This window comes from Syngnathoides biaculeatus, chromosome 10, assembly GCF_019802595.1.
Source record: "Syngnathoides biaculeatus isolate LvHL_M chromosome 10, ASM1980259v1, whole genome shotgun sequence".
Taxonomy (NCBI): Eukaryota; Metazoa; Chordata; class Actinopteri; order Syngnathiformes; family Syngnathidae; genus Syngnathoides; species Syngnathoides biaculeatus.
In genome coordinates, this window is record NC_084649.1 from 16,832,471 (window position 1) to 16,854,050 (window position 21,580).

The 21,580-nt window shown below is 41.9% G+C and overlaps 2 protein-coding genes across 11 annotated transcripts in view; one reads left to right on the top strand and one right to left on the bottom strand.

The window, feature by feature from the left end:
• kcnab2a (potassium voltage-gated channel subfamily A regulatory beta subunit 2a) overlaps window positions 1-8,310 on the top strand; it is a 92,668-nt gene extending 84,358 nt beyond the window's left edge. For 3 of the 6 annotated variants that reach the window (XM_061831939.1, XM_061831940.1, XM_061831941.1), the window contains 3 exons: window positions 1,609-1,729; window positions 3,298-3,386; window positions 4,719-8,310. In XM_061831939.1, coding sequence (XP_061687923.1) covers window positions 1,609-1,729; window positions 3,298-3,386; window positions 4,719-4,808 — 300 coding nt within the window. In that variant the 3' untranslated portion in view covers window positions 4,809-8,310. Of the gene's footprint in view, window positions 1-1,608; window positions 1,730-3,297; window positions 3,387-3,516; window positions 3,906-4,718 lie in introns of those variants that run through there. The other 3 variants (XR_009796754.1, XM_061831937.1, XM_061831938.1) reach the window with 3 other exon arrangements.
• A 215-nt stretch (window positions 8,311-8,525) lies between these two features.
• The window catches only part of megf6b (multiple EGF-like-domains 6b), a 60,903-nt gene continuing 47,848 nt past the window's right edge, over window positions 8,526-21,580 (bottom strand). For all 5 annotated transcript variants that reach the window (XM_061833201.1, XM_061833200.1, XM_061833198.1 and 2 more), the window contains 22 exons: window positions 21,440-21,574; window positions 21,228-21,362; window positions 20,434-20,559; window positions 20,223-20,354; window positions 19,176-19,304; window positions 18,948-19,079; window positions 18,612-18,740; window positions 18,398-18,526; window positions 18,093-18,221; window positions 17,085-17,213; window positions 15,646-15,774; window positions 15,456-15,584; window positions 14,532-14,660; window positions 14,323-14,454; window positions 13,068-13,196; window positions 12,861-12,989; window positions 11,358-11,486; window positions 11,158-11,286; window positions 10,370-10,498; window positions 10,160-10,288; window positions 9,148-9,276; window positions 8,526-9,073 (listed from right to left, as the gene is read on the bottom strand). In XM_061833201.1, coding sequence (XP_061689185.1) covers window positions 9,021-9,073; window positions 9,148-9,276; window positions 10,160-10,288; window positions 10,370-10,498; window positions 11,158-11,286; window positions 11,358-11,486; window positions 12,861-12,989; window positions 13,068-13,196; window positions 14,323-14,454; window positions 14,532-14,660; window positions 15,456-15,584; window positions 15,646-15,774; window positions 17,085-17,213; window positions 18,093-18,221; window positions 18,398-18,526; window positions 18,612-18,740; window positions 18,948-19,079; window positions 19,176-19,304; window positions 20,223-20,354; window positions 20,434-20,559; window positions 21,228-21,362; window positions 21,440-21,574 — 2,780 coding nt within the window. In that variant the 3' untranslated portion in view covers window positions 8,526-9,020. The remainder of the gene's footprint in view (window positions 9,074-9,147; window positions 9,277-10,159; window positions 10,289-10,369; window positions 10,499-11,157; window positions 11,287-11,357; window positions 11,487-12,860; window positions 12,990-13,067; window positions 13,197-14,322; window positions 14,455-14,531; window positions 14,661-15,455; window positions 15,585-15,645; window positions 15,775-17,084; window positions 17,214-18,092; window positions 18,222-18,397; window positions 18,527-18,611; window positions 18,741-18,947; window positions 19,080-19,175; window positions 19,305-20,222; window positions 20,355-20,433; window positions 20,560-21,227; window positions 21,363-21,439; window positions 21,575-21,580) is intronic.

Below are 21,580 nucleotides of genomic sequence, written 5' to 3' on the forward strand. Positions count from 1 at the left end.
TTTCCAGTATTTACGGATTTTCGCTTTTTGCATTCAGACCCACTCCCTATCACTTGCAAATACTGGGGGTCCACTTTAGTCTTTAGACTTAAAGGTAGGGTTTCAAGACACGGTTAGGGTTGGGACTCAGTTTCAGCATTTGTGAGGGTTTGGGTTGGGAGTAAGGGTCGGGTACATTAGTTATTCATGTTAGTCTATGACAACTAGTTTCAAATTAGGGGTTGGGGTTGGGATTAGAACCCAAATTCAGGTTTTCACGCTAGGTTCAGTCAGGTTCAGGCTTGCAAGAAAGGGTTAGAATTCAAAATTAAAGCGGCTTAGTCATGACTCACCAGATTAAGGAATTCAAACAAGGGTTACGATTGACAGGGTTTGGTTCAAGTCTGATTTTAAATCTTTCATTTTATATTTTGACATCCGGGTTAGGTTTTGACCTATAGAATTGCAGCCGTTGCAAGGGTTGGGATTGGGAGTCGAGTTCAGGGTTGTATGACAGGGTTTGAAGTTGAGCTTTAGGAATCACGTTTAAGATTGTCTGAGTCTGAAGTTAGAGTTTAGTAGTCAGGTTAAGACAATGCCTTTCTCAGTCATCCAGGTCATGTTAATCCACTCTCGGAATTGTTCTTAAAACATTTCATATTTAATCCATAAGTCTTTTTCAGTTCAAAATCCTCTTCTAAAAATGTAGGACTGAAGAAACTTTTCAGAATAAAGGTGAAATGTCTGCAACAAGAACAAATTCACTTGCCTCGATTCACCCTTTTCGAAGTCAGGTTCAGGGTTTCGAGTGAAGGTTCCAAGTGACAAGATTAGTTTGAAGTGGAGCTGCGGGCTTTCAGGTTATGTTTCGGGACCAGTGTTGGGTTTTGGCGCTCGTGGTAGGGTTTGAACAGTTCAACTTGGATGAAGTTTTCAAGTTATGTATAATGTTTGAGGATACGTTTGCCTTTTGGAATCAGGGTCAAGGTTTTGAATTAGTGAAGAAAACTAGGGTTAAGATTTCAGGATGGGTCAAGTCAGGTTCAGAGTAAATATAGGGTTAGGTTCAGTTTAGGGTCGGTTGAAGAGACAGGGTTTGAGTTTGAAGTTTGGGTTAGAGGTGTGAATCAGGTTCAGGGAGAATGTAGTTGTCAATTCAGAAATATGGTTCAAATCCAGGTTAGTGTTTCCGGTTTGGGTTTGAGGTGGGGTTTGAAGCTGCGATTAAGATTAGAAGTCAGATTCATTAGTCAAGGTGATTTGATTTTGAGTTAGAAGTCAGGTGAAGAGGTTCAAATCGAAGTTCCGGGTAGACGGTAAACATTAATTTTGCGAGTCAGGTTCTGAGGGTAACTAGTGTTAAGGTTAGGTTCAAATCGTGTTATAAAACCAAGATTAGAATTTGAAGTTAGGCTAGTTAAATTAGGAATTTAACTATTTTATGATTGGTTCGTGGCTATTGGGGTTGGGGTTGAAAGCTAAGATTGGGTTTTGGGGTGGGGGTGGGGTTAGGGGGCAGGACGAGACAGAGTCACGTGTTTAAAAACCAGCCCTGGTGACACGGGAGGCGAGGCGGCCACGGTGTGAGCAGGGCGGTGTTTTTGAGCAGGTGTGCTGTGTTTTCGACAGGGTTACCAGTGGTTGAAGGACAAGATCTTGAGCGAGGAGGGTCGGCGTCAGCAGGCGAAGTTGAAAGAGCTGCAGGCGATCGCGGAGCGGCTGGGCTGCACTCTGCCCCAACTCGCCATCGGTACGCAGATGCATTCTGCCGCTCTCTCTCTTTCTGTCTGTCTGTCCGTCCCCTCCGGCTCGGACGGGCCGAGGTCCTCGTATTGTCCGTGTTGTCCCCTTTGTGTGGTATTTTCTTTTATTTTAAGCTAGGGTTCATCATTAATATCACGTATGACAGTGACGTAACTATGTATAGGCATCAGAAATAGCCAAAAATCTTGAACGTTCCTCTCGAAGTGCTGCAACTATCAACGTATGGCATGCAAGCACCTCCGTGACGGGTGCGTTTATATGCAAAGCCCCGCGCTATTACTTGGTGTCAACATGTATTAACAGTTTTTGGAGTCCTCGGCGTGGTGGCGTGCTGCACATACAGTAAATCCCACCGCTGCATGATCCTTATTGATTCCCCGGGAAAAGTGACAAAGTGGGCTCGGGGGGAGGAAGAAAAACGAGCGAAAAGCCAAAACAGGTGGCAGCTTCAATGCACCTGTTAAAGCCTCACGACTAGTCACCGCTGGACTTCCCGCTCTGATGGCGCCGCAGATTTTTCACGCTGGCAGGAAGACTGCATTTATGGATTAGCTTTCACGGCTCATTAACACGCGCACTCGTAACTCCCCCCCATTACCATAAATGCTCTGGGCACTTCCAATGGGGAAGCATACGGCGATTTATGTCCTCCAGGTGATCATCTACATCACTGTGACACTCCACGATTAAATTTAAACTTTACAGCACTGACTTCCGCTACTTTTGGCCGCACCCTGTAGCGAACTCCTCGATCCCAAGACTCGGTGGCTTCTTCCATCAACACTAATTTTTAATTCTCACGTTGTTTTCAGGGCAGACACGTGGCGTGATCCATTCCGATCCAGTGTTTACATGGTCCGCTATATTCAGTCGGAACCGCCATTTTACATACGTGTGACATGAATAGATCTGCAGTATCAATATGGAGACGCACACTCGAAAGCATATTATGATGCACAGATTTAGCACAGTAATTGTGATCGTTTTAAAAGTTTAGTTTTAGATTCTAGATGCTTTTTAGACAAAATCAAGAAAAATATTATGTATTTGAGTAAGCCTGTTCTGTTAAAAATGAACTGTTGATGTCGGTGCCCGTCAGTATTTCATGGTCATAGAAGGTATCACGGCAACTTTAACTGTGAGGTGCTTGATAATTCAAGGAAGATGTTTTTTTCCACTCCTGAACATTGAACAGTACATCAGACAAATTTCACAAGTAGAATGTACATGCACAACTCCACAGATGTTTTACATTTCCCGCTTGTGTGTGTTTTGTTCACATTTGGTAAGATGAAAACGAGGAAACACGAAGACAATAGTAGAACGCATGGAACTAATGATAACAAATGGGGACACAGCTCGGTACAATAAGGCCACCTCAACAAACATATTTTCCAAGTATGTCATGTGGCCCAAATGGCCAATGATCAGAGAAGATGAATTTCTCATTTTAAAGGTGGCTATTATGAAACTTTTACAACACACTGTGTGTGTCTGCGCTGGTATTGCGTGCTGGTGCCAGCGCCGTCATCACTGTCCACTGGTTTCCTGCAGCATGGTGCCTACGTAACGAGGGGGTGAGCTCTGTCCTTTTAGGGGCGTCCAACACCGACCAGCTTATGGAGAACATCGGAGCCATTCAGGTGAGCCTTATGTGTGTGTGTGTACGTGGGTACATGATGTTATTTTTACATGTTTGATGAGAAGTGTGTGCGCTGGTGAAAAATGAGTTTTGGTGTGTGCGCTATACATGTGTTGTGCGCATATGTCCAGAAGGCTCATGCTGCTTCTCTCCTGGGCACGCACGAGCCTCTCGGTCACTTTTCTGCGCCATCGCAGCCTCCTAATAAGGTCAACGGGATCACGCCACTTCCCGCGAGGCTGGGGGGTGGCGACTTAAGGCCACTTCCCCCTCCTGCTGATACGACGCACCCTATGGATGTCGCCAATGGGTGGTGCATCCTCCTCCTTATTTACATCGTTCATTATTTTTCCATCTTTAAATGTTACGCTCACATTTCCAGGGGGCTCTGAGGTTTTCCTTGAAAAAGATGCTTGTTTTTTTTTTGTTCTAAAGAATTATTATTTTTTTTAATACATGAGGGGGGTTGGGGAGATGGTCAAACTGAACACACAAAATCTGCGTATAAATGACATCCATTGTAATTACGTTGGGGGAGAAAAACCTGCCAATAAATGTAAAAAAAAAAAAAAAAAGATACAAATGTTTTTTTTTTTTTTTTTTTTTTTTACAAAATTATTCATAGACAATTGGGGAAAAAAACAAATAAGTAAATAATCAGGTGCCAAACCGTGACAATCCAATTTGTGTAGGTTTATATTTCAATTTAACTCACATTCATGGATTAATGCGTTTAACACACTTAAGGTGTGAATAAAATGCATTAATTCCCCAAATATTTCAATGAGTATTGGACAAAAATAATATTACTTTTCCACACATGTGCTTTGCTTTTACTTTGGCTTTATACATTGTGAAAGCAGTAGTTTCGCGACGTGCTTTTGATAATTTTTGACCCGAGGTATGTGCTTCCAAACCACAGGCTCATCTTGCCTCCCCTGTACAGCTCTGCAACATGACCTTTTAAAATTCTGCTTATTAAGAAACATACACGACAATTCAAAGGTTTTCACATTATTTTCCGTGACAACACACTTGGAAAACGTTTTTGTAATGCTTCATTGACAAAATAATTTTTTCTTTCGTATAAAAAAAAGACTTATGCACCATCACCTAAGTTCATTCTCTGAAAACTAACTTGTTCATGGAAAGCAAAAAGATGTTTTGAATATTATCATTAATTGCTTTTTTTATTGTGGGGGATTGTTGGGGATGAGGGAAATTGAGATTTTCTCGCTCTTTAGATTCATGCATTTTCAGGATTTTGGTGCAGTGCGCTCCGGTGGTCCAAATGGTGGTGGAGTAAACTGTTCTCCCTCATGTTCCTCTCCAGGTTCTCCCAAAGCTGTCGTCGTCCATCACACACGAGGTGGACAGCATCCTGGGCAACAAGCCGTACAGTAAAAAAGACTACCGCTCTTAACGCCCGGTAGCCGCAGCACGTCTCGCCTTTTTGCCTGATCCTCCGTTTGCTTGAGCTTCTACTGAGCGAGACCCCCCGACCCCCGCCCCTCTCCTCCAACCCCCTTCAACTTCAACCCTCCTGGTGCATGAGTGTGGTCACACCAAAAGGCCACCGGGGGGCTCCCTCGCTCAGGCGTCTCTTGAGAGGTTTGCAAATCAGACGTTCGATAGGAAAACGAGTGGAAAACATGATAAGCACACGCTGGCTTGGTTGATTAACGTTATTGGGCCACGCGGAGCAAGTGGACGGTCATTCGTCTTTGTTTCTGTCTTTGTCTGACAAAAATCAGCACTTTAGTAGGGTCGGTGTCGCTACCTAACCACATTCTTAGCCCACACACGTTGCACTAGACAAGAAGAAGAAGTTGCCTCTTGGTACGTCTCGCATCCTGACGTCCTCCGTCATTATTGTTTTTGTTTTGTTTTTGTTTTTTTAGTCTAATACATCCACACTCCTCCTGCCTTTTTATTACCCCCCTCCCCCTTCCCGAGGCTCCTCCATCATTCTCGTCCCCGTCATTAGCACCAGTTAACATGCCTTCGTCTTTGGATTTAAGGTTAGCTACAGGAAGCAGATTTGTTGGCTCATGTTCACGATCAAAAGGGGTTAATACGCCTGCATCTTTTTTAAACGTCAACTTTTGCTTTAATAACTTTTTTGATTTTTTTGATCTGGCCGTTTTGGTTCCTGTATGCCATCGTGGTGTCTTAACGTGCCCATGTCTTAAGTTTCAACGTTAGCAACAGGAGGGTGCCATCTTGGCTCTCAGTCTTCAGTTTAACATTTAAGGGGAATTCCACTGGTTTGCATTCTCAATGTATCCAATTAGTCATGTAATATGAACTCTATTTTGACAATGTGATGTTAAATCCTCTCATTTAATAGTGTTTTGAGAAGATTTTTAGCGACAATTACGAATTTTCAGGGGCGCTGCCATTGGGCGAGTCACATGACCTACGTGCGCCGCTGTGATGCGTTATGTGCTGCAACAAATTCTCAATTACATGGGACACCATTTATGCCCAGCTCTGATTTCTCAGATTTATCCTCATCTGATGAAGAAATAGCAGTATCAGATACTACTACTAGTAATAATACTTCCATAAACAGCCGTGAGTGGCACAGCTCTGGGGCTCGGGGGAGCTGTGAGCTTGGTTCACGGCTGTGTACGGAAGAGTATTCCTCCGTCTTCCTGATCAACCGAACGGCTGAGCATCTCACGGCTGTGTACGCAAGTATTCCTCCGTCTTCCCGATCAGCCGATACTGCTATTTCTTCATCAGCGCTGGGCTTAAATAGTGTCCCATGTAATCGAGCCTTTGCTGCAGCACATAAGGCGTCACATTCGCGCACGTAGGTCCTGACTCGCGAAAATGGCAGCGCCCCTGAGAATTCATAATTGTCGATAAAAATCTCAAAACACTATTAAATGAGACAGGATTTAACATCTCATTATCAAAATAGAGTACATATTACGTGACCTATTGGATACATTGTTCATGCAAACCACTGGAATTCCCCTTTAAGTTTGTCTGAAACGTTAGCTCGAGGAAGCGGCCACGTTGGCTGTCAGAGGTTAACATGCCCGCATCTTTGGTTTTGTTAGCTTTAACGTTAACTTTGGCTTTAATGTTAGCTTTAACTCTAGTATTAATATTAGCTAGTGACCATGTTGACTCGTTCTCCATCACAGGATGTCAACATGCCTGCATCTTTTGCTTTGCTGTTAACTTTAGCTATAACATTTAGTTCAAGGAAGCAGCCGTTTTTGGTTTTAACGATATCTAGAGAAGCTGCCATCTTGGCTCTTGTTTGGCATCAGAGGTGAAAATGCCCAAAGTGTTTAGCATTAGCTGGAGAGAGCGTCATCGGTGTGTTTTGGAACAGCTCTTTCTTTCGCTTTAACTTTGTTTTAATGTAAATTATTGGATATAACTTTTGACGCGCTGTCAGAGAGTGTTGACTTATCTTTAGCTTGAAGTTGGCATGAGGAAGCAGCCATGTTTGGCATCAGAGGGTGTTAAATGGACCTGTGTCTTTAGCTTTAATGTTTGGCGTAAAAATGGTGGTAGCGTGTTTGTTTTTAACTTTAACCTTGCTTCCATGTTGGCTGACCATCAAAGGATGTTTGCACACCTGTGTCTTCAGTGTTAGCGTTAGCTAGAGAAAGCAACTCTTTGCTTTTTGTTTGAGTTTTTTGCCTTATTGTGTCCCACCAGGGGGGGATACATCGGATTCACAGTCCACTGTCAAGATGTTGTTTGGACATGGAAAATACAGATCATGAAATCTACTTGGATCACAGTGATTTTTTTTTTTTTTCAACCCAGTACTGTACTTTAAGATCTCAAAATGGGCCAAAAATGTTCTCTCACTCCTATTTGACCAAGTTCACATTTTTCCCACTTTGTTTAATTAACAAAAGCCATTGTACAACGTGTTCTCTTTGTATGCGACTGCAGTATTGCGAAGAACATAAGGATCCCCAATAGGGTACTTTGGGGCCATTTAAGATCTACCATGCATATCAAGTTTTTTGTTGTGTGTGTGAGACCTTGGCATAATGAGCAATTTTTGTGTGTATGTTTTGTTTTTATTTTGTTGGGTGGCAGCAGCTCAGGGAAGCCAGCAAGTGTTTTTTTTTTTTTTTTTTTTTTTCTGGGGTGGCAGCGGGGTACGGTTAGTGAGTTTGAGTGTGTAAGGGGCATTTTATTCTTTTTGGGGTGTAGGGGGTCAAGCCAAAGATACGTCTGATAACGGCAGTCACGGGAGAATATGTCACGATGCCCAGAAAATGTTAAATGTAATTCAGAAAAGGCTCCATGTTTCGCTAGTCCTGGCTGACAGGTATTTTATCAGCATTACATTTGAATACAAAAAAAAGAATAGCATTTTGCAAATTAATGTTGGAGTCTGCAATCTAGCAACTTCTCTTATCCAAGACTCAAAGCTTAACTTTAAAAAAAAAAAAAAAAAAGATTATCAGGCATTACCATAACATGAACATTTTCCATAGATTTTGACTCCAGCTCTCAGCACCCCAAGCATCGAAAAAAATGCCCCCACCCTAATCATGTGTGAAACCCCCGGTTCAGTTCAGCACAAGTGGAGCCTCAGTCAAGGCGTTTTGATTTTGAGCAGGAATCGCGTGATGATTTTGTGTTAGTTTGCTGTGTTCTTAATCAGTCGCTTTAGGAGGAAGTGAGTCACCAGAGAGCCTCGCCGCACAAGATGCATCACTCGGTCGTCTGCATCGTGGTCGTTACGCGCATCAACAATGGATGCCAAAAACAAGGAATTCTGGGTTTATGTTTTCGCCTGTAAAAATTCATCATCATCTTGACTGTTTTTTTTTTTTTTTTGGCACTCTCGATAAGACTTAACAGTCGTGTTGCGTTTGTGGAGAAAAATGGCCGAGAGAGACAAAGATCTTGTGTACATAGTGAGACCCGTGTATACATTATATTCCATTAGTGATCGCCTTTGCCTTTTTCTTTATTTTTATGATTTAAATGTTCTTTTGCAGGCGTTGCTAACTGCACTGTGCTTGAATCCGAATTCTAGACAAGGATGTACAGCTTCATCATCATTAAAAAAAAAAAAACAACAATGGCAAATGAAAGAAAAAATGTGTGAGTCTTTGTACAGCAACAAGCAACAGCAGGTGAACACAAATTCAGAAATGTGAAATGTTTTTATTACCATTTTTAAAAAATGTTTTATTTACTCGGTAGTAGTAACTTATCACAAAAAATAGCTAAAGCTTTTTTTTCTGTTAAATAACATTTTTCCAAAAAATATTCTTGTCAAAAATATTTTTTTTGTGTGTGTGACCCCCAATATTCCTGCAATAACAAAATTAGAAAAAACAGGAACTGACAGAATAAGTTTCGTCTTTAAAAATGAGGACAATTTACATAGATGGACGTGAAAGGTTCCAATGAAACTGCAAATAGAGACAACACATGGCAGCAAGATTCAGTACAAAAAATATTTTTACAGTAGTTACAAAATACCAATGTGAGTATTTTTTTTTTTTTCCTGCTTTGGTTCTTTTTTTTTTTGTTCCACTTGTTAAAGCTTCTTTCCCCCAGTGGAATCTCATCAGAGTCTCTTTCCACGTGGATCGCTTCCAAACAAACATTTCCAGCCGTCCATCATGTGGGGGGGCTACGAGGTGTTTTCATGTGTAGAGCTTCCTCGGTCAAAGAGTGGGGGCCCTCCTGAGGACACAAACATGAAAAAGGGTGAGGATGTGTGTCATCTTGTTAGAAAAATTTTGAAGATGCGCCCTCACCTTCGTGACAAGAGACTCCGATCCACATGTGCACGCAGCTGCAGCGGCCGTTGCGCGGGTTGCAGCGAGCCTCGTGCTGGCATTGGCAGCTTTGAGTGCAGTCGGGTCCGAAGCGATCCTCACGGCACTCTGTCGCAAAACGTGAAAGATTCAAACTCGCTTCAACGTGGAAGACAAGTCAACTTTTGTGGGGGTTTTTTTCTTCTGGATACGAACATACACAAAAAAATAAAATTACTTAAATCCAAGAACCTTTTTTTTTACCCCAAATTAATTTTTTTATTGAAAATTAAATTTAACAAATGTGTTACAAAATTTGTTTTATTTAGAATATTTGTGGTTTTAAAAAAAATCAAACCAGAGGCTAAAATAAGTAGTTTTTAAAAATGACAAGTTAGAGAAAAAGAAACTGTCTGAAAATTTTAAAAAAACATTTTTAAAATTTTTATTTTCATTTCTAGAGTAAAAGAAAATGTCTGTTTTAATTTTAATACTTTTTTATCTTTCTAAAAGAAAAATCCATTTTAACATTTGTTATTAGAATTATTAATATTTACACAACTAATCTTTCAAAATTAAAAAAATGTTTCAAAGTAACCTAAAATCTTCAAAATAATATGAAAAATTCATTGTTTAAGATCCATAATAAAACTAACACACACAGAAATACTATTAAAAATGAAACTTTTTGTCGCAGTCACTAAATATAAACTACATATCTTTTCAAATGAGAACAGAAATTAATTACCATTAAAAAATTACCTTTTTTGTCTTTCTAAAGACAGCACTAGTTAAAACAAGAATGCCCATTGTGAAGAAAAATATAAAAAAGAATTCAAAATTAAAAATATTTGTAAACATTTGAACGCTTTTTAAAAATATATATTATTGTAAAAAAAATGTGCATTTGTATAACAAAAATAATTCAGAAAGTAAAGTAGAAATTGAAACACAGCCTAAAGAGGTACGCCGTGTGCCGTGAATTCAGGGAATCAAACAGGGATCGTCTTACCCAGGTCACATCTGTCTCCGGTCTTTCCCGGCGGACAGAGACATCGTCCTGTGACGGGGTCGCACAGAGCGCCCCCCTCGCAGTCGCACAAGTTAGTGCAGCCATCACCGTAATGCCCTTGTTCACACTCTGAGGGCAAAAACGCAAGAACAGTAGCATCAATCATCCACAAGGGGCAGCGCTCATGGCACACTTTGCGATGAGACTCACCTTTCTCGCAGCGACCGCCGTGACGCCCGGCCGGACAAACGCAGTGGCCGGACGCCGGATGGCAGAACGCTCCGGCTGCACAGTCGCACTGCAGCTGGCACCGTGCTCCGTGCAAACCCGTCGGACACGCTGAGGAACGCGACATTGTCACCAATGGACACAGTTTAACGCTAAAAGTCCTGTGTACAATCAAACTTTCTCAAAAGTGGAACCATTTGGAGTTCAACTGTAATTTTCGATGAACTCCATACATTTATTAGGGTTTTGTGTGTGTGTGTGTTGAATAAATAGGAAAAGTGTGATGATGACAATGGAACAACACGGGAAAGCAAATACGTCAATGAAAAAGTCTTTTTTTTACCAAACATTCATTATTATTATTATTATAGCGACTTATTAGATCATAACAATAGCGCTGCATTGGCATATGAGTTTAATTTGTTCCTTGACCATGCTCGCGACACAGAACACTCGTATCTCAAATCATCTTTCCCCATTGAAATGAATGGAAATGCCGTTATTCCATTCCAGTCATCCCAAAAAATATCCAACAAATGTGTGCAATTATATAATAAATTAGATAATGAAAACATTGAAATTTACAAAAAAAAAAAACATAGTTATAACAAAATTAGAATGTAAATTACATTTTTGGTGAACAACAGGATAGTTTTTAAAAAAAAGTGAATCCATGAATGTTCCTTTTTTAAATATTATGTCTATATCTTGCTTCGAATTCAATTTAAATTCAATTCAACAAGTGCTTTGTTATTGTGTGGTTTTCTCACCGTGTTCACACACATGGCCGTAGTAACCCGGGCCACAGCTACAGGCACCGCTCACTCGGTCACACGTCCCGTTATTTTTGCACTCACACATCTGCAGGCAGTCAGCGCCAAATGTGCCCGCTGGGCATTCTGGGACGCCAGAGGAAGAAAAATCATGTGACGGTTCCAACCAGACGGTTTGGGAGTGCCCGGCGTCTTACCCGTGTCACAGTGTCGTCCCGTCCATCCCAGGCCGCACGTGCAGTTCCCCGTCGTCGGGTGGCACGTGGCGCCGTTACTGCAGTAACAAGTCTGAACGCAGCCCAAGCCGAACTGACCCGGAGGACAAGCTGAGGACAAAGCGTGCAGACGTACACAAGTTGGCAGTGAAGTTATTAACCACAGCAGAACCTCAAAAAAAGTTCCAAAAGCAACTATATTGAAAATGTCTTTTTAACTCATTGTTGATTATATATTATTGATCTAAAACATTTTGTTACCCATCCATTTTCTGAGCCGCTAATCCTCACGAGGGTCACGGGAGTGCTGGAGCCTACCCGAGCTGTCAACAAGCAGGAGGCGGGGTACACCCTGAACTGGTTGCCAGCCAATTGCAGGGCACACAGACACAAAGAGCCGCATGCACAATCACACCTAGGGGCAATTTAGAGTGTCCAATTAATGTTGCATGTTTTTCGGATGTGGGAGGAAATCGGAGTGCCCAGAGAAAGCCCGCGCAGGCACGGGGAGAACATACAAACTCCACACAGGCGGGGCGAGGCTCGAACCCTCGACCTCAGAACTGTGCTACTTCATCGTGCCGTACCCCGCTTCCTGCCCGTTGACAGCTGGGATAAGCTCCATTACTCGCATGACCCTTGTGAGGATAAGCGGCTAAGAAGATGGATGGATAAATTGGTTACAGCGGTACCTCTACTTACAAAATTAATCCGTTCCAGAAGTTGTTTCGTAACGTGAATTTTCCGGAAGTCCAAATGCATTTTACATGTAATTAGCCTAATTGGTTCCAACCCCCCCACCTGCCCTCCCGAACCCCGCCAAAAATAAGGATTCAAAGTACATATTGTAAAGAATAATTAAAATATTATGTTCATTTACCTTTGGCGTTGCACAACAATGTGAAGCAGGTAAGCGACAAGCAAAAGGCATCATGGGGGACGGAGAAAGAGGGGAACATTTGACAGCCAAGAGAAAATGTATGTGCGAATGTACACACGGACACATACAAAAGGGACCATGTTGAAGAAAGGTGAATAAATTTGCAAAAAAAAAAAAAAAAAAAACTCGTGAAAATGTGTGCTAGCCTGCAACCGCCCTAGCGCGTGATTCACTGGCAGTCGTGTGACCAAGGAAAACGAAAAGCATCATGGGTAATGATTGACCTCTCTCCTAGCCAATGGGATGCCAGGAAGATGCTACGACGATAGCCAATGGGAAAGCAGCTCTGTCACGCAACACAAGCCCAGATACAGGATGTTTACGTTCAGTGGAATTTGGGGGCTGGGAATCCAGCGCCTATTTTTTCCTTTCATTTCCTGAATTTTCCTTTGTAACTAGAGACAACCTTTTACCGATGTCTTTCATAACCTGAGTTTTTAATAACTAGAGATGTTCATAAGTAGAGGTCCGACAGAAATTTGGTGACTTCTTTGAACGTTTGTGCATGCACGTGTCACTTGTTGCTTTATTGGCCGCCCACTCACTGTGCTCGCAGCGGTCTCCCATTCGCCCAGGCGGGCACACGCAGCGACCGGTCACCGGGTGGTTTCGAACCCCGTCCTCGCAGCGGGCCACCTGAGCGCAGTCCGCTCCGAAGCGCCCATCGGGACACGCTGTCGTCACGGAGATCAAAAGATACAGGTCACCTCTTTATTACGAATGACTTGTTGTTTCGTGCTGTCGGGACGCACTGTTGTTGCAGCGAGCGCCGATAAATCCCGGGGGACATGCGCAGGCGCCGCTGGACGGCGCGCACGCGCCGCCGTTTTCGCACTCGCACGCCCGCTCGCAGTTCGGGCCGTAACGACCGGCAGCACATGCTGAATACAAGAAAACAGGAGTGAAAATGAGGTTAACCCGTTCCAATCTGCCTCCAAACAATGCTTGAAATGTAGTCTTTTGTAAAGAAGGAAAACAGCACATCCATTGAAAAAAATACAAGAAAATAACAAGTCAACAGTTTGTGCATCATGATTTTATTTTTATTAACTAGTGTTTCCTTCTGGTGTGTGTGCTCTGGCCACCAGGGAGCAGTTTAATTCCTAAATAATAACAATAACACCCTTTCCAAACTTAGTAAGCTGTAGTAACATTGTTTTTTTTTACAGGATAAAGAATATATGCCTGTGATTATTCCTTTTCTTGCCCGTATATGTTGCAGCACCAGTTGTGTTTAAATATCCATTGTTTGTATTATTATCACAATATTGATGCTACTTTTGTTAGCCCGTCTATGGTGCCAGCATTAATTTAACGTATTTTCCTAAATCTGCTAAATTGTTTGGTTTGGTTAAAGTCCAAATGGGTAATTATCTTTGTTTTATGTTTACTTTGACAGTAAACATCACAGTGGAGCATAAACAATAAATATCTTGAAGCTTCTATTTTAAAACTTGCAAGTCATACTTAGAACTCATGATAATTAAAAAAAAAAAAAAAAAAAAAAAAGCAAGGCAGGTCACCTGACAATTGAGGTACAGTGGTGCCTTGGTTCTCGAACACAATCCATTCCAGAAGGCTGGTTGAAAACCAAAACGTTCGAAAACCAAAGCACGTTTTCCCTTTACAATGAATGAAAAATGAAATAATGCGTTCCAAGCCTAAAAAAATTGTATTTTTTAGCTTTTCCTGATAATTAACTGCATATTAGAGATACATATATAGTTTAAATACTTTATATAATTAAAACCTTTGAGAAATATATTGCGCGTGTTACGTCTTTTATGATTTTTCGGGGGTGCGTTTGAAAGCAAAATAACAAATCGTCGTGGGTCAGCTGGTCGGGGTGTTTGAATAGCAATTTTTGTTCGAAAACCAGAGCAAAAAAATCTCGAAATTTTTGTTCAAAAACCAAGACATTCGAAAACCCAGGTTCCACTGTAGTACTCTACAGTATTGTGTTTTGAGGTCCGTGTGGTGTATTGCTTTTTTTTCTGGGAGACCTACTTTGGTCACATTTGGGCCCGTAGAATCCCGGCGCACAGTAGCATGATCCTGACACCGGGTGGCACAGTTGGTTGGTTAGGGAGCACTGACAAACCTCATTGCAGTTTGGGCCGAAGGTTCCGGGCAAGCAAGCTGACATTGACAGAGAGAGACCGGTAAACTTGTCGGGTATTGCTGTACTTCAACAGGGGAAGCTAATTGAAACTCACTTTGCTCGCATCCGCTGCCGGTGAGTCCTGCCGGGCAGCCGCACTCGCCTGACACGTGATGGCACGAAGTGGCCGCGGAACAGCTGCAGCGCCGCGTGCAGCCTGGCCCGAAAGAACCTGGCAGGCACGCTGGAAACGGAAACGTTATTCACTTTGGCTCACTTTCCTTCTCTTTATTTGCTTAAAAAAAATGAAACAGTTTCAAATTTAAAATACAAAAATGAAAAAAAATATGTATTCTTTGTTTTTACATACTGTATGTATTGGTTACAACTAACCCACGACTTAAAATGCAGGTTTCCTTGTTTTCCATATTAAAATGTGTTGTTATCATGATGATTATTAGTGGTAGAGGTGGTAGTAGTTGTTGTTGTACTTTAAACTACTTTTGGGATGTTGGCATCATCATAAAAACATGAAAATTTATATCTAAAATGTTCCTATTTTTATTTATTTTTTAAAAAGAATTGCATTTACTTCATACTTGAAAACATAAAATTAAAAATACTCTACGTTCTTTTCTTTGTTTTTTTATTGGATTTACTTATAAAAACGTAAAACTTTAAAAATACAGGACTATGTCCCATTTCCCCCCCTATTTTAAAATTTCAGAAAAGTAGCACCAAACCTTTAGAAAGTAAAAAAAAAAAAAAAAATGCCACGAAAAGCCTTCTAGAACCGCTGAACTTTATTTGGTTTAAGTCATAGCACTTGGCAATCATTTTGACTTCACCTCTTGAAAAGATATATTTGTCCTTTTTAAATTGAGTTGTATTTCACTATTTTTTTCATTAAGTTTTCCACATTATTGGTGGGAAAAAATTTGAAATGCTTGACTGTCTTTTTGCTTTTTTTGTAACACAAAAACTTGGTGGTTGAACTCAAGTTTGTAAGGTTTCCATGAGACTCCTTTATGTGCAGTACCTTTGTCACAGTGTTTTCCTCTCCAGCCAGGCGGGCACTGACAGTCGCCCGTGACGCGGTGGCACGACGCCCCGTGCGAACACCCACAGGTCTCCTTGCACCCGGGCCCAAAGGTGCCCGGGTCACACGCTGCAAGCGCAAACAAAAGTCACGCGACAGACACACGAAAAAGCGCCGGTCCGACTCTCACCTTTGTGGCAGCGTTCTCCCGTCCAGCCGTCGGCGCAGCTGCAGCGTCCCGTGCGCCCGTCGCAGCGGCCGCCGTTCTCACACTCGCACTCGTGTCGGCAGTCGGGCCCGAAGCGGCCTGCCGTACACTCTAAGTGGGACAACACAGAACGCACGAGTCGCCGATGACAAAACGCAGACAGCAAGAGTCGCGAGGTGTTTATTTTTTCACTTCTTTTCTTTTCAATTTTCACTTGGGCTGAGCGTCCGCAGATGGTGAGCAGAACTTCCTGGAATACCATGGCTCAGAATTGTAAAGTTGGTTAAGACAAAACCAGGCAAAATAAGACAAATGGTTCTATAAAATGATTCTTCAGTGGCAAGGTTATCTGCGGTTATCTCCCTTTTTTTTTTATTCAAATTCATATTTATTTTTGCACATTTTACTTTTGTTTTGAAAATTATGGGATTGTTGTATTTTGCAATCATTTTGTTCTTTTCTTAATGTAAAACTACAATTCATTCAATTTTGTTGTACTCATTCACTTTTATCTTTTTACTTTTATTTAATATTTATCATTATTTGTATTAATTATTTGCATTTCTTGTTTTTTTTTTTACAATTGTGTTTTCTTTTGGTTAAAAAAACATTTGTTACTCTCTTGATTTTTGTCACTGATAGTGGATTTTCCTGACTTGAACAGAATAAGTGGCATTAAGAAGGGACAGATTTTATTTTTATTTGAATGTTAAATATCCTATTACACTTCTATTTATTTATTTTCATGATTTCCATTTAATTATACATTTATATTTATTTGTTTAGATTATTTTTATTTCATTATCAATTTTATATTTATCCATTATCAGTATGTTTTAGTTTCAAATAGCTTTTCATTCATTTGTATTATTGTTATTTTTATACTTTGGTGTGCTATTCTGGCTTAAAATATATTTTTGTCACTGACATGAACCCTGGATGGAAAAAGATTTTTTTGAGAACGCAAAACTTGGTAAGGTTAGTTTTTGGTTTTTTTAAATATATATATATATGACAAATTTAAAACATTAGCTGTACACCAAGTAAGATTATTTGACAGCCACAATTTGACCCTGTACAAGATGAATTTGTTTTCTATTATTTACTATGGGGAAATGGAACCTGCTTTAGAGTTTCCACTGTCCTGACTCTTATTCCCCCCCAGGTTGTTGCACACAAATTAAATAAGTAGCAATTTATATTAAACAGAGTAGTAAGTAAAAACTGCTTATGAATTTTAACTGCGCAGGAAAACACAGAGTGAAGTCATGAGTAGAACAGGAGGAGGTTGTGGCTGTTGTTGTGGAGCGCAGCCACACATATTGGACGTCTAAAGTTCATAAAGTCGGCTGGGCGAGGGCCAAACATCCGAAAATAAAACAGAACTCAATCTGCCAACTATTTCGGAGACGTCCTCTTACCCAGTTCACAGGCGCTTCCAGTCCAGCCGCTAGAACAGAAACACTTTCCGCTGCTTTTATGGCACGTGGCCCCGTTGTGACACAAGCAGCGGTGCTGACAGCCGGCGCCGTAGAACCCCGCCGGGCATTCTGGGAAAAGAAGTGGCCAACAGTTACTTAGGTAACTCTTAGGTTGCTTTTCTAGCTAATGTTAAAACTCGCATTAAAGCTGAAAGTGTGGCAAAGCTAACGTTAGCGCTAAAGTCATCATTAAAACTAAAGCAGATGTAGCAATGAAAGACGCGGGCATGTTAAAACATAAAAACAGCGAATAAGAGCCGACATCTAATGTGAAAGCTAAAGGTGGCTGTTTCCTTGAGCTAAACGTTAAAGCGAAATGTTCAAAAGATACAGCATGTTTTACTTTCTACTGCTCACTTTGTGAAAAATTAGCTCATTACTTTGATCAAGCTCCAAAATGTAAAAAAAAAAAAAAGATTGATTAAGATCCTGGGGAGTAATTACGTTCCCAAAAAAAAGTGAAAACATGGGAGAAACAGCGATGATGATGCAACAATTTTGGGAGAAGCCAAATATTCCCCGGCCAAATGTTTGATGTCGTCACCTACAAGAAAGAGTCGTGGCGAAAGCGTTGCGTCTTGAGCCATCCTAAAAATAAACCAGCTTCTGGCAGTCAGAAATTCTCCATCTAATCTGAAAAAAATGGAGCTATTGTGCATTTTTGTCAGGTGTTATCATTTAGCATTTGTTTTTTATTAGGTCAGTTCGCAATACTGGCAAAATTATGGAAATACGTTTGATGGCATCAAAGCCCATGACTTTTTTCCAACTTTTCATTACAAGCACTATGAAAATTAATAAAAGAGAGAAAATATTTGTGCAAAAGGAACATTTTTTTTGTACCAATGTACGAACACAGATTGTATTGTACAGTACTATGGAGTTTTTGTGACTTTGGGCTTGTCCCTTCTGGAGTTGCCACAACTTTGGGTGCACACATGCGCTCACCTTGCGCGCAGTCAGGTCCGATCCAGCCTGGCGTGCACGCGCACAGCCCGCTCTCCGGGTGGCACACGCCGTTGTTACGGCAACCGCAGGTGAGGTTACAGCCATCCCCGTAGAAACCGCTGGGGCACGCTGCCGATCAGAGGGAGAAGGAAGATGGTTACCTCCTCGTGAACTCTGCTCGTCAAATGTAGGAAGTCCACTTTGGTCACATTTCTCGAACCCATTTGAGTGTTGAGAGTTGCAAATGGATGGTAAGTGAAGGTGCTGTGGGGGGGGTGTACTACATGTTGCGTGGCGTCACTCACTATGGTTGCAGAACGGTCCTATCCAGCCACCGGGACACGAACAAAGGCCGCTGACCGCATCACAGCGGCCGCCATTATGACACGCGCACTTCTTCTGACAGTCCAGTCCAAAGAAGCCCTGAGGACACACTGACACGTACAATGATTGAAATGTCACTTCAATACTTTCTCCACATTTTGAGGACTAAAAGTAAGAGATGTGAATATTTTTTACGCTTTTCGCAGAAGGTTCCGGTCCATCCCACCTGGCAGGTGCACGCGCCGCTCACGTGGTCGCACAACGCCTGATTGTCACACTGACACCGGTGACGACAACCCAGACCGAACATTCCCGCCGGACACTCTTGACAGATTAAAGAAATAAAATAAATCATATTTAGGTCACATTTAATACCATGCAGGGATTTTATTTACAACATCCAGTGAAGTACACAACAACAATCCAGATAGGCACACCCCAGAATTCCTCTAAGAGTGTAGGTGCTGCTGTTTTGGTTAGCAATGGGCTTGAATGGGTTTCAAGCCAATCGATGTTGTTGGTTGCACTTACTCTCGTGGCACCGCGTCCCGGTGTAACCGGGCTCGCAGTTGCACTGGCCCGTCACTGCGTCACAGCTGCCGTCTCCGTTCTGACAGTCGCAGCTCTCCGCGCAGTCCGCCCCCCAGTGGCCCGTGTCGCATGCTGACACAAAAGAAAAGCCCGTGTCATCCATGTACTTCTTGGGTTGGAATTTAGCTATTCATTTTTTATTGTTTTTGGGGAGTGGGGGGGTGGTACCTTTCCTGCAGTTGTGTCCGGTCCAGCCGGGTCCACAGGTGCACCGTCCGCTCACTGGGTCGCAACGGCCATTGTTCTTGCACGCGCAGTTCAACTGGCAACCTCGACCAAAACGCCCGCTGGGGCACGCTGATCCCATCACGACAAACACACACCGCATGACAGCTGCTCAGTTCAGAGGTCAGATTATTACAATTTGTTTCTTTGTTGTTGGTTTTAATAGTATTAATCGAAATAATTTAAAAAGTTGAAAACACTTAACAACAGGTAAACTCTTAAAACGTAAATTACACATAACAATAACAAGGATTTAAATGATCTTGTTTCATACATTTTTAAACTGGATTGATATTTTAAATTACATATAATACATTTCTATAGTGATGTATGCTATATTGATAGAAAATTTGGTCAATGCTTGGATTTTTTTTTTTTAATGAAAATACTAAATTTCATTATTTTTGTATATATTGTACAAGTAGGATATACTACACGTATCAAAAATGAATATAATTACACACAATAATTCCATGCAATTTATAATAAATTTTGAAAAACTACAAAAGTAAAAAACAAAACTAACATTAATAATCATAATAATGTGTCATTGTTGTTACCTGTAACAACAATGTGTATTTAAGTGTATTTCATAAAATCAGATAGGTATGGTGCAGGATGGATCAGGAAGTTTTTGTGGACGTTTGACATGTTTTCTTGGATGCCTATCCTCACAAGGGTCGCAGGAGTGCTAGAGGGCCAGGAGGCGGGGTACACCATGAACTGGTCGCCAGCCAACTGCAGCGCACATTGAGACAAACAGTCGCACTCACAATCACACCTAGGGGCAATTTAGAGTGTCGCATATTTTTGTGATGTGGGAGGAAATCGAAGTGCCCGGAGAAAACCCATGCAGGCACGGGGAGAACATACAAACTCCACATAGGCGGGTCCGGGATTGAACCAGCTAATCCACCGTGCCGCCTCATGTAAACTATTAAACGCATTTTCTTTTCGTGAGTGTTGTGTTAAAAAAGTCACGCTACTCACAGATGTGACAGAGGGTTCCCATGAAGCCAGCAGCACAGGAACAGGAGCCGTTGCGTTTATCGCACGTGCCACCATTCTCGCAAACGGGGCAGGGTTCTGAGCAGCCCACACCCCAAAAGCCTTCCGGACACACTGTTGAAAAACAAATATTATTAGATGTATGAATATTGTTTAGAATGTGACATAGCGGTGTTCAGTTGGATCAAACTACCGTTTTCACAGTGCTCGCCGGCAGTGCCAGACGGACACCGGCACTTTCCCGTCACTTTGTCACAGGGGGCGCCGCTGCAGTTACAAGGATGCACGCAGCCGGCTCCGAAGTTTCCTTCGGGGCAGTCTGCCGGAAGACAGATGGGCGTTGGGGGGGTGGGGGGGGTTTAAGCAAGTACAAATACATCATCACGCTCCATAGAAAGATTTTTGTACTTTTCTTTACAATATTTTACCTTTAGACTTAAGTATTTTGTACTCCTTACATTGCCAAAAAAGGTTCGTTACTTTTTACACCTCTGTGGGTGATGACATGATGTAACAAAAGACAAATGGAGAGGGGTAAAGTCAGCCTGGGTTCAAATGCGAATTTTTTAGGCAGACAAAAAAACCTTTCATGGTCTTGTAGAAGAGTTGTTGGCTACAAAAAAAAAATCATTTTTGATGAATGCATTGTGCCAGCCTAAAAAACACCAGCCACTCTATGTAATATGAACAAGCACATACAGGTATGGAATATTTTTTCCAGTTGTGATTATTCACTAATGGTGTGGTGATTTATTATTTTTCATTAGGTTGTTTAGTTTCACTAATGCATTAAATGTCAGTTCAGTCCTAATTATCTATTTATTTAATTAATTTATTGTTGCACAGCTCTGTATGGTGATTTTTGTTTCTTGAACGATACACGATACTTTTATCTATTTTTTCTGTACTTACAGTGAAGTAGAGTGTGACTACTTTTTCCACCTCAGTCAACCCTGAAGCGAAAGTTAATAGCGTTGGCTCACCCACCCTGTTCACAACCATCGCCGTGACGACCCGCCGGGCACTTTCGCTGGCACTCCCCGCTCACATGGTCACACGACACCCCGGTCGGGCACGCGCACTCCTTTTCACAGCCGCCGCCGTACGTGCCGGGGCTGCACTCTGCGACGGGGAAACACAGTTGCACAAATGAACAAGCAAGTACAATGTGATGTGTTTTCCTGCCAAAAAGCACTCACCTTGCTCGCAGGCGTCGCCTCGGTAACCAGGTTTGCACACACACGTGCCGTAACGACGGTGACACTCCAGAGTGTTGTGTTGGATGCACTGACACTCCTCGGAGCAACCGGCACCGAAAGTCCACTTTGGACAAGCTGGAG